The 15,039-nt window shown below is 47.9% G+C and overlaps 2 protein-coding genes across 2 annotated transcripts in view; one reads left to right on the top strand and one right to left on the bottom strand.

The window, feature by feature from the left end:
- LOC310686892 (uncharacterized protein) overlaps positions 1-13,446 on the top strand; it is an 85,540-nt gene extending 72,094 nt beyond the window's left edge. Inside the window, exon 3 of the mRNA XM_083461387.1 lies at positions 10,254-13,446. Coding sequence (XP_083317513.1) covers positions 10,381-11,931 — 1,551 coding nt within the window. The 5' untranslated portion in view covers positions 10,254-10,380 and the 3' untranslated portion in view covers positions 11,932-13,446. The remainder of the gene's footprint in view (positions 1-10,253) is intronic.
- Positions 1-15,039, bottom strand: part of LOC310686803 (uncharacterized protein) — a 128,980-nt gene that overhangs the window by 93,374 nt on the left and 20,567 nt on the right. The gene's annotated exons all lie outside the window — the stretch shown is intronic.

Below are 15,039 nucleotides of genomic sequence, written 5' to 3'. Positions count from 1 at the left end.
AAATTTGGGAAGGTCACACAGCTCACCTGTGCTAATACTGGTAGTCTTTGGCCTCCATAGGCACACCATGTCTGTAGAGCCTCCAGCCACAAGCACTGTCTATCATGAAAATGGGTCCTTTAACTGGGAAGTATCTCAGCTTGTCAGTCACTCTGACATTGCCTATAAAAAGTAAGAGGAACAGAAATGCCTTTGAGGTCTGGGCAGGGGCTTATGGGGGCGGGAAGAGGATGGAGATTGAAGGAAGGAAGGGGTGGGGGGACTGGACCCCCCCCCACTATCCAGAGATCCCTCTCTGGTTGCCTTGAAGGGGGAGTCGATTCCTGGGTGGGAGGGAGAAGCCAAGGCGGCCCCTCCGGAGATTCCTCATGGGCGCCATGATGGAGACGTCTCCCCAAAGACTCGTCTCCCCCCCCCCCCGCCAATGCTGCGCTTCCTTGCCCCGGGGATGCTCCCCTCCCTCCTCCACCCGGCTCCCCCCACCCTTGGCCCCCTCCCTCTCTCCCGGAGTCTCCCCTGCACCCAGAGGCATCCTAGTCGCGGCTGACCCCTCGCCATGCGCGACCCATCTCTCCATCCGGAGGTGTCCCCCAAGACGAGGTGGGGAGGGACAGGGGGGTCTCTATCTAGGCATTTCTCGCGCCCGTTAACCCTTTCATGGTCTGCCTCTCTCCGCGCGGAGCGCACAGGGCCCCGGGGATACCTGCGCAGGGGAAACGGGGCCAGGGAGTCCTCGTGGGACCCCGTGGGTGGGCGCCCCATGTCCTCCCCTGCCGAGGAAAGCCCCCTTCGCAGAACATACTCAGGGATCCAGGCCCTGCCGGGGGGGGGGGGGGGGCCACGGAAGGCGCTTTGGGGAGCTGGCGCGGGGTTCCTCTCTGGGTCCTTCTCTCCCCTCTCCCCCCCCCCCCGCCGCGACCCCTTTACCTCTTTGTCCTCGCTCCCGATTCTTATTTCATTTGATGCAACATCGATGTTTTATTGGGGGGGGATCCCCTGCCGCCCCTCCTTCCCTTTCCGAAAGGGCGCGCCCCTAGAGCTATGGCGCTGAGCAGCAATCCGGCGTTGAAGCTCCACTTCCGAGAGAAGCTGGCAGTTTGGGAGGAGGCTCACCCCCCCCCCCTTATTCCCGGAACAGAAGCCCGATTGGAGGAGGAGGAGGAGGATCCTGATACTTCCAAAGGAGAAGCCCAGGACAGCCTTGCAGCTAGAGGGATGTCTGAATACTATTGTGGTTCTTATTGGAAGAGGGTAGTTTAAAATGTGTGGGAAACTGGGGTTGTTGACAGGGGTGGGTGGCGGGTCCATGTTTCTGAATGCCAAAGACTCCTACCTTGTGAGAAATCTGTGATGCATCAAAGAAAATGTATTGGGAAATGTATTGTGGGAAATGGGGAGAGGTCTTAAAAATCCATGCAACCATCTTCTCAGGGGTCCTACTCTTGGTGTGTTTGAACCTTGTTGCAACAAATAAAGATCAGGTCAACGGACCGCTGTTTTGCTTCTTTAACTTGGCAGGATTCTCCTTCTTTTGCTGACCAGAGGGACCCCCGGGGAGTGGCACCCTGAGGAGCTGGGCAGCGGAGTGAATCCGCACCCCGGGATATTTTCCTTCTCAACTCTGTCCCACCTGAGCCTCACACCCTTACCTAAAAGCCAGACACAACACAATGTGACAGGATTGTGACTCCTGCCCTCAGCAAACAAAATAGGACCCCCTCCCCCCCCCAGAGCAAAGCAACCCCGGGATGCTGAGGTCCCCCAATCCTTGAAATGGAAAGGGGGGGCTCGGGACACCTTCAGGGAGCAGGCGGGGAGGGGGCTGCCCAGGCTCCAGAAGCTCCTTCTCGCTGGTTCCTCCCCATCGCCCTCATACTGCCTGCCTCCCCTCCGCTTCTACTGGTCCTTTGCAAGTGCGGGGAAGCCCTAGTCCCTCCGGCCCCCCTCAAATTCCTTCTAAGAGCCCCACATTGCACGGGGCAGGCTCACCTGCAGTGAAACAACACGCAGCTGCCCTGGCAGAGCGGAGCCAGGCTGGGGCGCACCGTGGGGACCCCAGAAATGTGTCCCTAGAAGAAATGCGCCTCCCCCATTCTCTGGAGCTCAAGTGCTGCCGGTGGGCTTCCCAGAAGAGGCCCCTGGGAGGACAGGGGCCCCTTGGGCCTGATCCTGCAGGGCTCACCTGACGTTCTGGTGCAAGTGAACCCTCCTTTGTCCTTCAGGGAGAACAGGGTTTCCCAAATTTGGGTCTCCAGCTGTTTTTGGACTACAGCTACCATCATCCCTAGCTAGCAGGACCAGTGGTCAGGGATGATGGGAATTGTAGTCAAGCCCTCCAGGTGGCTCTGGCAAGTGAGCCCAGCTGCATGTGACTAGGGTGGGGGGAATTCCTTCCTGGTGTTACGGAAATTACAGGGGAGGGGGTTACCATCTGACATTATCCCCTGGGACGAGGAACCCCAAACCCCTCTCCACTCAGTCGCAAAAGATTCACATATCTTATAAATACAGGAAAACACGGTCTCTGCATTTTAAGAATGGGATTTACGGACTTCGTGTTTTATGAATGGGATTTATGAATAACTGAAGCCCAACAATCAAGAGCGCTATGTTTTGACAGCTAGCCAATGTTGAATCCGTAGAAGGCTGAAACTGCCTCCAAACCAGCCTTTCAGCTCAGCCTTTGTACAATTGTCTCAGCGCCCTCCTGCTGCTCAGACTATGGGCAAAGTATATTAAATGTAGCCATTTTGGTTTCGATTGCCTAAAGTTGCTAGAATGTTACAAAGATTGTGTCTGAATGTATCCTTTCAGCTTGACAGCTCTGGGAATGATAACTAAATTTGTAAATTCATATAAAATCCATACTTTAACCGATTCTTCCCATTCCAAAGCCGTTTTAACTCTTAAGAATAAGTAAATTCAGGCTTCACCCTCCTCCATGACCTTGGAAGCGGATAGCCACGTAGGCAGTGAGAACAGGGCCTCCTGCCATAATCCCCTGAGCGTGAGAGAACCTACACTGGATAACTCTACTTAGCCCCACATTGCACGGGCCAATTTAGGCTCATAGGCGCCGACTCCATGGGGCTTGGCCCGTGCAATGTGGGGCTCTTAGAAGGAATTTGAGGGGGGCTGGAGGGACTAGGGCTTCCCCGCACTTGCAAAGGACCAGTAGAAGCGGAGGGGAGGCAGGCAGCAGGAGGGCGATGGGGAGGAACCAGCGAGAAGGAGCTTCTGGAGCCTGGGCAGCCCCCTCCCCGCCTGCTCCCTGAAGGTTTCCCGAGCCCCCCCCTTTCCATTTCAAGGACTGGGGGATTTCAGCATCCCGGGGTTGCTTTGCTGGGGGGGGGAGGGGGTCCTATTTTGTTTGCTTAGGGCAGGAGTCACAATCCTATCACATTGTGTTGTGTCTGGCTTTTAGGTAAGGGGGTGAGGCTCAGGTGGGACAGAGTTGAGAAGGAAAATATCCCGGGGTGCTGATTTACTCCGCTGCCCAGTTCGTAAGGGTGCCACTCCCCGGGGGTCCCTCCGGTCAGCAAAAGAAGGAGTCTCCAGCCAAGTTAAAGATGCAAAACAGCGGTCAGTTGACCTGATCTTTATTTGTTGCAACAAGGTTCAAACACACCAAGAGTAGGAACCCCGAGAAGATGGTTGCATGGATTTTTAAGACCTCTCCCCATTTCCCACAATACATTTTTCCACAGCATCTTTGATGCATCACAGATTTGTCACAAAGTAGGAGTCTTTGGCATTCAAAAACATGGACCCGTCACCCACCCCTGTCAACAACCCCAGTTTCCCACACATTTTTAACTACCCTCTTCCAATAAGAACCATAATAGAATTTACACATCCCTCTAGCTGCAAGGCTTTCCTGGGCTTTTCCTTTGAAAATATCAGGATCCTCCTCCTCCTCCTCCTCCTCCAATCCGGCTTCTGTTCCGGGAATAAGGGGGGGTGAGCCTCCTCCCAAACTGCTGCTTCTCCGGGAAGTGGAGCTTCTACGCCGGATTGCCGCTCAGCGCCATAGCTCTAGGGGCGCGCCCTTTCGGAAAGGGGAGGAGGGGCGACAGGGGACCCCCCCCTAACATCGATGTTGCAGGAAAGGAAATGAGAATCGGGATCGAGGACAAAGAGGTAAAGGGGTCGCGGCGGGGGGGGGGGAGAGGGGAGAGAAGGACCCGGAGAGGGACTCCGCGCCAGCTCCCCAAAGCGCCTTCCGTGGGCCCCCCCGGCAGGGCCTGGATCCCTGAACGTGTGCTGCGAAGGGGGCTTTCCTTGGCAGGGGTGGACGTGGGGCGCCCACCCACGGGGTCCCACGAGGACTCCCTGGCCCCGTTTCCCCCGCGCAGGCATCCCTGGGGCCCTGTGCTTTCCGCGCGGAGAGAGGCAGACCATGAAAGGGTTAACGGGCGCGAGAAACGCCTAGATAGAGACCCCCCTGTCCCTCCCCATCTCGTCTTGGGGGGCCCCTCTGGATGGAGAGATGGGTCGCGCATGGCGAGGGGTGAGCCGCGCCAAGGGGGCCTCTTGGTGCAGGGGAGACTCCGGGAGAGAGGGAGGGGGCAAGGGTGGGGGGAGGCGGGGCGGACCATCCCCGGGGTAAGGAAGCGCAGCATTGGCGAGGTTGGGGGGAGGAGACCAGTCTTTGGGGAGACGTCTCCATCGTGCGCCCACGAGGAATCGAGGGGCCACCTTGGCTTCTCCCTCCCACCCAAGAATCGACCCCCCCCTTCAAGGAAACCGGAAAAGGATCCCTGGAAAGAGGGGGGGTCCTGTTCCCCCACCCCTTCCTTCCTGCAACCTCCATCCTCTTCCCACCCCATAAGCTCCTGCCCTGTCCAGACACAGCGATTCTGCCCAGTCCAACCATTGTTCACCCTGGAGAGGAGAAGAAAGAGGAAGAGGAAGAGTGGAGGCCTTCTCAGAAGCAGCTCTTTGTTTCCCCAATCCCACCCAGGAAGCAGCCAGAAACCTTTTCCTCTCTCTCAGGCTTCCATCTTCAAGTGTCTTTTCCACTGCATGGTTTATTGAGGATTAGGAAAATGTACACTTGTCATCAGAAACAGGGGTGCAGAACCTATTTAATTGATCTCAGGATTCCTATAGAAGTTGCACCTCAAAGGCATTTCTGTTCCTCTTACTTTTTATAGGCAATGTCAGAGTGACTGACAAGCTGAGATACTTCCAAGTCAAAGGACCCATTTTCATGATAGACAGTGCTTGTGGCTGGAGGCTCTACAGACAAGGTGTGCCTATGCAGGCCAAAGACTGCCAGTATTAGCACAGGTGAGCTGTGTGACCTTCCCAAATTTACAGACTGTATGTGAATGAGAGTGTGTGGGTGGGATTATTGTTTACGGCAACCCTGTGATTTTCTCCACCCAAAACATTTCGGTACCTGATATTGCACTACAAATTCCAAAATAACTACCAAAAAATCACAAGATAATACAAATGATTGTAGTATTTATACCCTGTCCATCTCTTTGGGTTTCCAGTACACATAAAAGACAGTAAAACATCCAACATTAAAAAGCTCCTAATACAGGTCTCCCTTCAACTATCTTCTAAATGTCAGGTAGTTGTTCATTTCCTTGACCTCTGAAGGGAGGGAACCAGCAGAAAACCCTCAGAGGAGAACCTCAGTGTTCAGAGTGAAGGATGGAGGTGGAGACACTCCTTCAGGTCTACAGGGCCGAGGCTGTTTAGGGCTCTAGGTTGCAGAACTTGCTCCTTCATAACGATCTCCTAGACTGACATATAGTTAGGAGAGTAGGAAAAAACGCTCAGATCAGGAATAAATTCATATCTCAAGAAATAACACAACTTCAGGTTGTTAATGAATCTGTACTACATATTAAAGGATGACGTTTCCACTAAGTACAGTTTTTTTTAAAATAAATTTTATTGATTTTCATCCAGTTATACATTTTGTCCCGAATACAACAAATTATGCCTGTTTTGAACTTCCTTCAGCGTCTCTGACAGTCATCCATAATTATACCTTTAATACGCATTCCCTTTTTTCATATTGCCATTGTTCCTCCTTACTCCCATTATTTTTAATAAACAGTACTTATTTGTTTTTTTTTACAGTGCCTCTTGAAATCCCACTAACGTTGTATTTATACCACATATGTTTTTCAGATAATCTACCAATTTTCCCCAGTCCTCGATGAACTTTTGGTCTTCAGTATATCTGATTTTCCCAGTTAATTTGTCCAATTCCGCATAGTCTATCAATTTTAATCTCCATTCTTCTATCGTCGGTATCTCCTCTTGGTTCCACTTCTGGGCCAACAGGATTCTGGCTGCCGTTACAGCATATTGGAAAAGCTTATAGTCCTTTCTTCTTATGTCTTTTCCTGCAATACCTAAAAGAAAAGCTTCTGGTTTTTTCACAAAAGTATAGCTTAACATTTTTTTCATCTCATTGTATATCATTTCCCAGAAACTTTTTACCTTCTTACACTCCCACCACTGATGGAAGAACGTCCCTTCTTTATCTTTGCATTTCCAACATTTGTTATCAACCTTATACATCTTTGCTAGTTTTACAGGAGTCATATACCATCTATAAAACATTTTCATTACATTCTCTTTCAATAGCGTACATGCCATAAATTTTATATTCTCTTTCCACAATTTTTCCCATTCCTCAAATTGAATGTTATACCCAAAATCCTTTGCCCACTGTATCATCACCGATTTAACCTCTTCATCCTTAGTATGCCATTCCAGCAATATCTTATACATTTTTGACAGAGTTTTATACTCATTGTTTATTATGTCTTTTTGGAAACTTGATTCCTTTTCTGAAAAACCTTTTTCCTTCAGATCTTTTTTAATTATTTCATTTACTTGACGATAATGCAGCCAATCATATATATACTCTTTAACTTGTTCATATGGCTTAACTTTCCATTTCCCTCCTTCGTTAATCACCAATGCACCATATGTACCCCATTTTTTCCTCATATTAATTTTCTTAACACTCATTGCCTCCAACGGAGACAACCAGTGCGGGACTTTTGGTTTTAGTATATTTTTATATCTTTCCCACACTTCTATTAAAGAACCCCTGAAGATGTGATTTCCAAATCCTTTGTGAACCTTCTTTTTATCACACCATAAATACGCGTGCCATCCAAATCTGTTATCAAAACCTTCAAGATCCAATAATTCATTGTTTTCTAACTTTATCCATTCTTTTACCCAGCATAAACATGTTGCCTCGTAGTACAGTCTCATATCTGGCAGGGCGAAGCCTCCTCTTTCTTTAGCATCTGTCAATAACTTAAATTTTATTCTAGGCTTCTTTCCCTGCCAGATATACCTTGAAATCACTTTTTGCCATTCTTTAAAGATTCCTATACCCTTTAATATGGGTATGGTCTGAAATAAAAATAACATCTTTGGTAGCACCACCATTTTTATCGTAGATATTCTTCCCCAAAGTGATAATTTCATTCTGGCCCACACATCCAGATCCTTTTTTATTCCCTTCCAAACCGGGATATAATTATTTTGATACAAATCAATATTCTTAGGTGATAACCAAATTCCCAAATATTTAACCTTTTTCACCACCTCTATCTCAGTTTGTTGCTGCAATGATTCAATCATATTTTGTTCCATATTTTTTACAATCATCTTCGTCTTTCTCTTATTCAATCTGAATCCTGCCACCTTTCCAAATTGTTCCATCTCTTCCAATACCTCCTTTACGCTTTCTGTTGGTTCTTCCATAGTCATTACCAAATCATCGGCAAAGGCTTTAACTTTATACTCATTCAGCCCCACCGTTACCCCTTTTATTTGCTTATTATGTCTAATTGCATTTAAAAAGACTTCCAGAACCGTTATGAATAACAATGGCAATAATGGGCAACCTTGTCTTGTTCCTTTAGATATTTTTATATCTTCGGTAATCACATTGTTTACTATCAATTTTGCTCTCTGCTCAGTATAGATTGCCTTTATGCCATTGAAGAACTCTTGTCCCACCTCCATATATTCCAAGTTTTTCAACATAAACTCCCAAATTACGTTATCAAAGGCCTTTTCTGCATCCACAAACATTAAGACTGCTTGTTTATCTCCCCTACCAGACAGATATTCTATAACATTAATTATATTTCTTATGTTATCTCTCATTTGTCTGCCTGGTAGGAAGCCTGCTTGATCTTTATGTATTAATCTTGTTAATATCTGTCAGGGGTTTAGGAGCAGAAGCACGGGCAAGGGAGGAAACAGAGAGCGAAGGGGAGGAGGCAGAAGAAAAGATGAGTGACGACGACGACCCGAGATCTCCTAGTCTTTCCAGTGAATCAGAGGATTCACAGAAAGGAGCACCAGTGGCGAGGGCAAGGGGGGAGTCTAGGGGGGCACCCCAGGAAGACAGAGCCAGAGAGGACTCAGGGGGGAGCAGCTGGAAATCGGGACCAGCGTCACCGCCAGGAAGCAGGGAAGAGGAAGGGAGCCAGGGGGGAAGCGCTGGCAGCTCACCACAGGAGGGAGGACATGAGTCAGGAGTGGCCACACCTCCACAGGAGGGAGGACATGAGTCGGGGATGGCCACACCTCCATCGGGGAGCGAAGAAACGGTTGAGAGGAAAGTGGAAGGTTGGGCGCGCGCGCCAAGTTCAAATGCAGAGGAAGGCGGCGCAGTAAGCAGCCCCGAAAGAGAGCCAGGTCCTAAAGCCCGGCGCAAGGAGGCAGGAGGGTCTGGGTCAGCGTCAGAAGAATCCCGGAAGGAAGAAGCCCCGGGGGGTAGAGGGACCCAGAGGAGGACAGTCAGGAGGAAAAGGTGGAGCAAGGCTAGGATATTAAGTTGGTGCACACAGGGCGGAGACTCAGACGGAGCTTCGCCGACCTAGCTACTAGGCGTAGAGTTGCGCGCAGCAGCGTGAGAATGGAAACTGTAATTCAATAAAGACTTTTACTTAATGACCGCTGGCTAGCGTGATCCTCTGTGAGCTAGGATCTTCAAGCAGCTCTGACAATATCTTTTTCAGTCTCTTCGCTAGAATTCCAGCAAAAATCTTATAGTCAGTATTCAGTAATGAAATAGGCCTATAATTCTTCACTTGGGTTAAATCCGAATCTTGTTTTGGGATCAATGTAATATATGCTTCTTTCCATGTTTCTCGAATGTCTCTTTCTTTCAAAATGTTGTTCATAACAACAGTCAACGGGGTCACCAGCACCTCTTTCATTTCTTTATAGTAGCTAGATGTAAACCCATCTGGACCCGGAGCTTTCCCTCTCTTCAACTCCTTTATCACTTCTTTTACTTCTTCTTTTTCTATTGGGGCATTCAGTTGCGCTTTTTGGTCTGTCGGGATCTTCCGCACCATTTTCTCTTTTAGATATCTTTCTATTTTCTTCTTATTATTCCTTTCCTTATTTTTATATAATTGCTTGTAAAAGTCCAAGAATCCTTTCCTTATTCCTTTTGGATCAGCTGTCTCTTCTCCATTTATTTCGTTTCCACTAAGTACAGTTATCCATTTGCCTTGAATATCCAGCTTTGTCAGTGCCAGATTGGGATAGTCCTGTGTCAGAAGACGGTGCAAGAGATCAGGCAGCACATCATTATTATAAGGAACAATGGGGGGGGGTGTTTCCCATTTGCCAGCTGCTTTCTTTCTGCTTCTCCTGCTCTCTCCATGCAATGCAAGGCATGTAGACAGAGGTCCATCTCCAAGAACAGGAGCTTCCCTGAGCACCCATTCAGCTGACCCCAAGCACCAAGCCTTGCCACTAGTTCTCTGACTGAGCCAGACCAAAGTCCCTGGAAAAGATGTAGACCTGGGTCTCATATAATGGTCCACATGGAGTTCCTGAGGCCATTGGGACTGTGCAGGTGATTCATGAAGATCTAGAGGTGGAAACAGGTGGATGGAGGATTATAATGCCGAGGATGGGAAATGTCCAAAGGAACGATGGATCAGAGAGAGAGAGGGCCTTTTCATGGAGAGAGAGTAGCTGCATTTCCTGTGAGAAAACAATTGATGTGAAAAGGCTGTTTTCCAAGATCATGCTGCTTTATTAATGATGATTGAGGATAATGAAAGGTTGCTGATGCATTACTATCATTTGACATCATTGCATCTTCATTTCCTAAAAATTTGGAAGCTGGGTAGGATGCAGGGGAAATATAGGACATGTTGAAATATGAGGTGGTGCTAATTGCATCTGATATGCTCTCTTTTCCTTTCTTCTCTTCCTTGAAACCCAAACAGGATTTCCTTTCCTCCCACGCTGAGGAGGGTCATGGAGAAGAGAGACAGACTTCCAGGGGAAAGGGCACCTTTGGTTTCATTAGATATAGACATTGAAATGTGTGAAATGTGGAACATGCTTCATTGAATGAGCACACATAGCTCACATCAACAAACCCCAAAAGTGGCGAAACCATTTAAAGGTATGGAGTGTGGAAAGACTTTCACTGATAGAACACATCAGCCGACTCACATGGGCAAGAAAGGATTCAAATGCAAGGAGTGCGGGAAGATCTTCAGTCAGAGTGGACACCTCAATATACATCAACGGACTCACACAGGGAGAAAAGCATTTAAATGTCTGGATTGTGGAAAGAGCTTCAGTCGGAGTGATGTACTTAGCACTCATCAACGGACTCACACAGGGGAGAAACCACATAAATGTATGGAGTGTGGAAAGAGCTTCAGTCAGAGTGGACACTTACGTTTACATCAGCAGACTCACACAGGGGAGAAACCATTTAAATGCATGGAGTGCGGAAGGGAATTCAGTCGGAGTGGAAGCCTAAATATGCATCTACTGACTCACACAGGGGAGAAACCTTTTAAATGTATGGAGTGTGGAATGAGCTTCCGTTTCATTGGAAACCTTAGAAGACATCAACAGACTCACACAGGGGAGAAACCATGTAAATGTATGGAGTGTGGAAAGACCTTTCGTGATAATGGAACCCTTAGAGGACATCAAGAGACTCACACAGGAGAGAAAACATTTAAATGCATGGAGTGCGGAAAGAGCTTCAGTTTAAATGCAATCCTTAGACGACATCAACGGACTCACACAGGGGAGAAGCCATATGAATGTATGGAGTGTGGAAAGAGCTTTCGTGATAATGGAAACCTTAGAACACATCAACGGACTCACACAGGGGAGAAACCATATGAATGTATGGAGTGTGGAAAGAGCTTTAGTTTCAATGCAAACCTTAGACGACATCAACGGACTCACACAGAGGAAAAACCATTTAAATGCATGGAGTGCGGAAAGAGATTTAGTGATAATGGAAAACTTAGAAGACATCAACAGACTCACACAGGGGAGAAACCATTTAAATGTATGAAGTGTGGAAAGACCTTTCGTGATAATGGAACCCTTAGAGGACATCAAGAGACTCACGCAGGAGAGAAACCATTTAAATGTTTAGAGTGTGGAAAGAGCTTCAGTCAGAATGGAGACCTTAGAAAACATCAACGGACTCACACAGGGGAGAAACCTTATAAATGTATGCATTGTGGAAAGAGCTTCAGTAACAGTGGAGACCTTAGGAAACATCAACGGACTCACACAGGGGAGAAACCATATAAATGTATGGAGTGCGGAAAGAGCTTCAGTTTCAATGGAAGCCTTAGAATACATCAACGGACTCACACGGGGGAGAAACCATATGAATGTATGGAGTGCGGAAAGAGCTTTAGTGATAATGGAACCCTTAGAACACATCAACGGACTCACACAGGGGAAAAACCATTTAAATGCATGGAGTGCGGAAGGAAATTCAGTCAGAGTGGACACCTAAATATGCATCAACGGACTCACACAGGGGAAAAACCATTTAAATGCATTGAGTGCGGAAAGAGATATAGTGATAATGGAAAACTTAGAAGACATCAAAAGACTCACACGGGAGAAACCATATAAATGTATAGAGTGTGGAAAGAGCTTCCTTCAGAATGGAGACCTTAGAACACATCAATGCACCCACACAGGGGAGAAACCATATAAATGTATGCACTGTGGAAATAGCTTCAGTAAGAGTGGAAACTTCAATATACATCAACGGACTCACACAGGGGAGAAACCATATGAATGTATGGAGTGTGAAAAGAGCTTTCATGATAATGGAACCCTTAGAACAAATCAACGGACTCACACAGAGGAAAAACCATTTAATTGCATGGAGGGCGGAAGGAAATTCAGTCAGAGTGGACACCTCAGCAAGCATCAACTGACTCACACAGGGGAGAAACCATATGAATGATTTGTTCTCAGGAGCTAAGTTTTGTGCCTCACTGTGGTCCCAGTCATAACTGTAGCCTTTGAAAGCTCAGTAAACTATTACTGAAGAGGTCCTGCTGCCTGTGTGTGCCTTTTTGACCTCAGTGTGGCACTTGTTCTACACGTGGCCCCTACCCTGTTGCTACTTAGCTCATGCCCTGGAGTTGCTGTACTCAAGCACACAAGATGGTTTTTGCACCAAACTCTGTCACCCCCACCACCGTATGATCTCTAAACACTTCTTCTTCGACAGAACCTCATCTTGAAATACTGAAATTGAATGGGAGATTTCCCCCCAAAGCCTAAGTTCAAGAGGGGGAATGTGGGGCTGCAGGTACCAGGGAAGTCTCCTGGTGGGCCCATCTTCACTCATGAACCCCATGGGGCAACCTGCTTATTCTGGGGCTTGAGAAGCAGTTTAAATGAAAAGATTGCAAAAAGTGCTTTATTTACAATGGAGTGTTTAAGGAACATCCAGGGACTTTCCCATGGAAGAACCCATTTAGATGTATGGAGTGCGGGACATTTTCCTTTCAGTGTCCACTCTTTCTTCACAGCAATGAACTCAGCAGGAAATCAGTCTTAAACACATGATTTGTATTTGAAGTTCTTGTGTTTATATGTAAAACTGAACAGCAATGAAATATTGAATGCAATGTCAAACAATGTGAGTATAATCTAAGAGGTAAAGTACCTTTTGATAGAGAGGATGAATCTGGTTTGCTGGTGGTGAGTGAGGATTAGGGCTGGGCGATATATTGATATCTGGTCCAATACTGGTTTCTAGACCACATCTCGATAACCTTTGAAGAACAACTGATGTGGCAATACACTGTGAATCACAGTGTGTGTTTCTGGGATGTGCCTGCCAGCAGCGGCAGAAAGCTTTTCTTCGTGAAGCCCCTGCAGATGGCAAGTTGCTGACTTCTCTCCAAGATGACAGGAAGCGAAAGACACACCTCCATTGCCCTGTGTCCTTCCAGCCTCTTTCCTCCCTTGCTCCCTTCTGCCGGTGTGTGTGCCTGACTTAGATATTCTGTGTGCTGTATTTTTTTACTGCTGAAACTGGATTTGCTCTCAGGAGCTAAGTTTTGTGCCTCACTGGGGACCCAGTGAGAACTGTATGCTTTGAAAGCTCAGTAAACTATTACTGAAGAATTCCTGCTGCTTCTGTGTGTTTTTGACGTCAGTGTGGGACTTGCTCTACATGTGGCCCCTACCCTGCTGCTACTTGGCTCATGCCCTGGAGTTGCTCTACTCAAGCATGCAGGATGGCATGCACCAAACTCTGTCACCCCACCACTGCATGATTTCAAAACACTACTTATTCAACAGAACTTCATCCCTGCCTCTTGCGCATTCTGAAAAAAACTTGAAATACTGAAATTGAATGGGAGATTTTCCCCCAAGCCTATTTGTAGGATGGGGAAGGTGGGGCTGCAGGTACCAGGGAAGTCTCCTGGGGGGCCCATCTTCACTCATGAACCCCATGGGCAACCCCAGAGCTCCTGCTTATTCTGGGGTTTGGGGAGGATAATATTTTCCAGAGGTGGTTATTCAATCTTGCTGCTATGGAATTTTGCTACCAGAGGACCAGACTGTATATTACTATCATACTGATATTACTGCTATGGCTGTTTTTGCTGTCATGTACTGGCTGGATTGGAGGGGGGTGAGGCACCAGCTGGGGAACCCTCAAGGGAAGAAGGCACAAAGCCTGGGGCTGGTGGTGGGATGGCAATGAGCAGAAAGAGGGACAGGGAACGGGAGGGGAGGTGTTGCAAGCTGAGGAGGAAACAGGGTTTGGTGAGCAGGAAGAGGCTGGGGCAGAGAGCAGTTCAGGCTCAGAGGGAGGAGAGGAGGGGACCAGGAGACCCAGAGGAGGCCAGCCCCTGAAGCATCCAGGGAGACTCCCCCTCCTGCTGCGACCAGCTCCCCTCTCCCCTGGTCTCCTAGAGCACACAGAGAAACCCAGTTCAGACCCCATGATCCTGCACATGATATTAAGAGGGTGTTTCTCTGCCCCCCAACATGCATCACTTTAATCTCGTTGACAATGAACTGTATTTTCAGCCCAATCACCCCGTTTGGAGAGCTCTTTTAGGTGCTCCTTGCAGTCTCTCTTTGTTTGAACAACCCTGGACAATTTACTGCCACCAGCAAACTTTGCCCCCTCCCTGCTCATTCCTAACTCTAGATCATTTATGAACAAGTTGAAAAGCCACAGGTCCCAATACTGATCTAGTATAGGGGACTCCACTTTCTGCTTCTCCATTCATAGGAGTGTTCGTTTATTAGTACGTGTTCCTCCCTCCCCCCATCCTTCTGTGCTGCGGAGGGAACCCTGCGGAAAAATTCTGGGGTGAATTTCGCTTCCCCACATATCCAACATTCAAGGAAATGGAAGAGGAAAGCTGGCCACAATCCAAGAGACTGAGGTCAGCAGAAAGCGAAGCAAAGCCTACTTACAGGGAAGCCGCTTCAGCTTCCAGCCCGTCTGCTCCCACAATAGCTGAAGAAGAATTGCCATTTGGGAATGGCAGAGCTGAATGGAAGCGGGCAAGGAAGCCCCACAATCGCTCCTGCTGGAGGAATAGGGCCACTGACACCTATACTCAAAGGTGATGACCTGGTCCTTTAGGGGCACTGTTACGCCATCAGGAACCAGGAGTCCCCAACACCTGCCTCTCCCACACGTGCCTCCCTCGTCTGGATTCAACTTCAATCTCTTAGCTGCCATCCATCCTCCAA

This window comes from Podarcis liolepis, assembly GCF_965112155.1.
Source record: "Podarcis liolepis genome assembly, chromosome: 10".
Lineage (NCBI taxonomy): Eukaryota > Metazoa > Chordata > Lepidosauria > Squamata > Lacertidae > Podarcis > Podarcis liolepis.
This window is presented reverse-complemented; position numbering and strand designations above follow the sequence as displayed.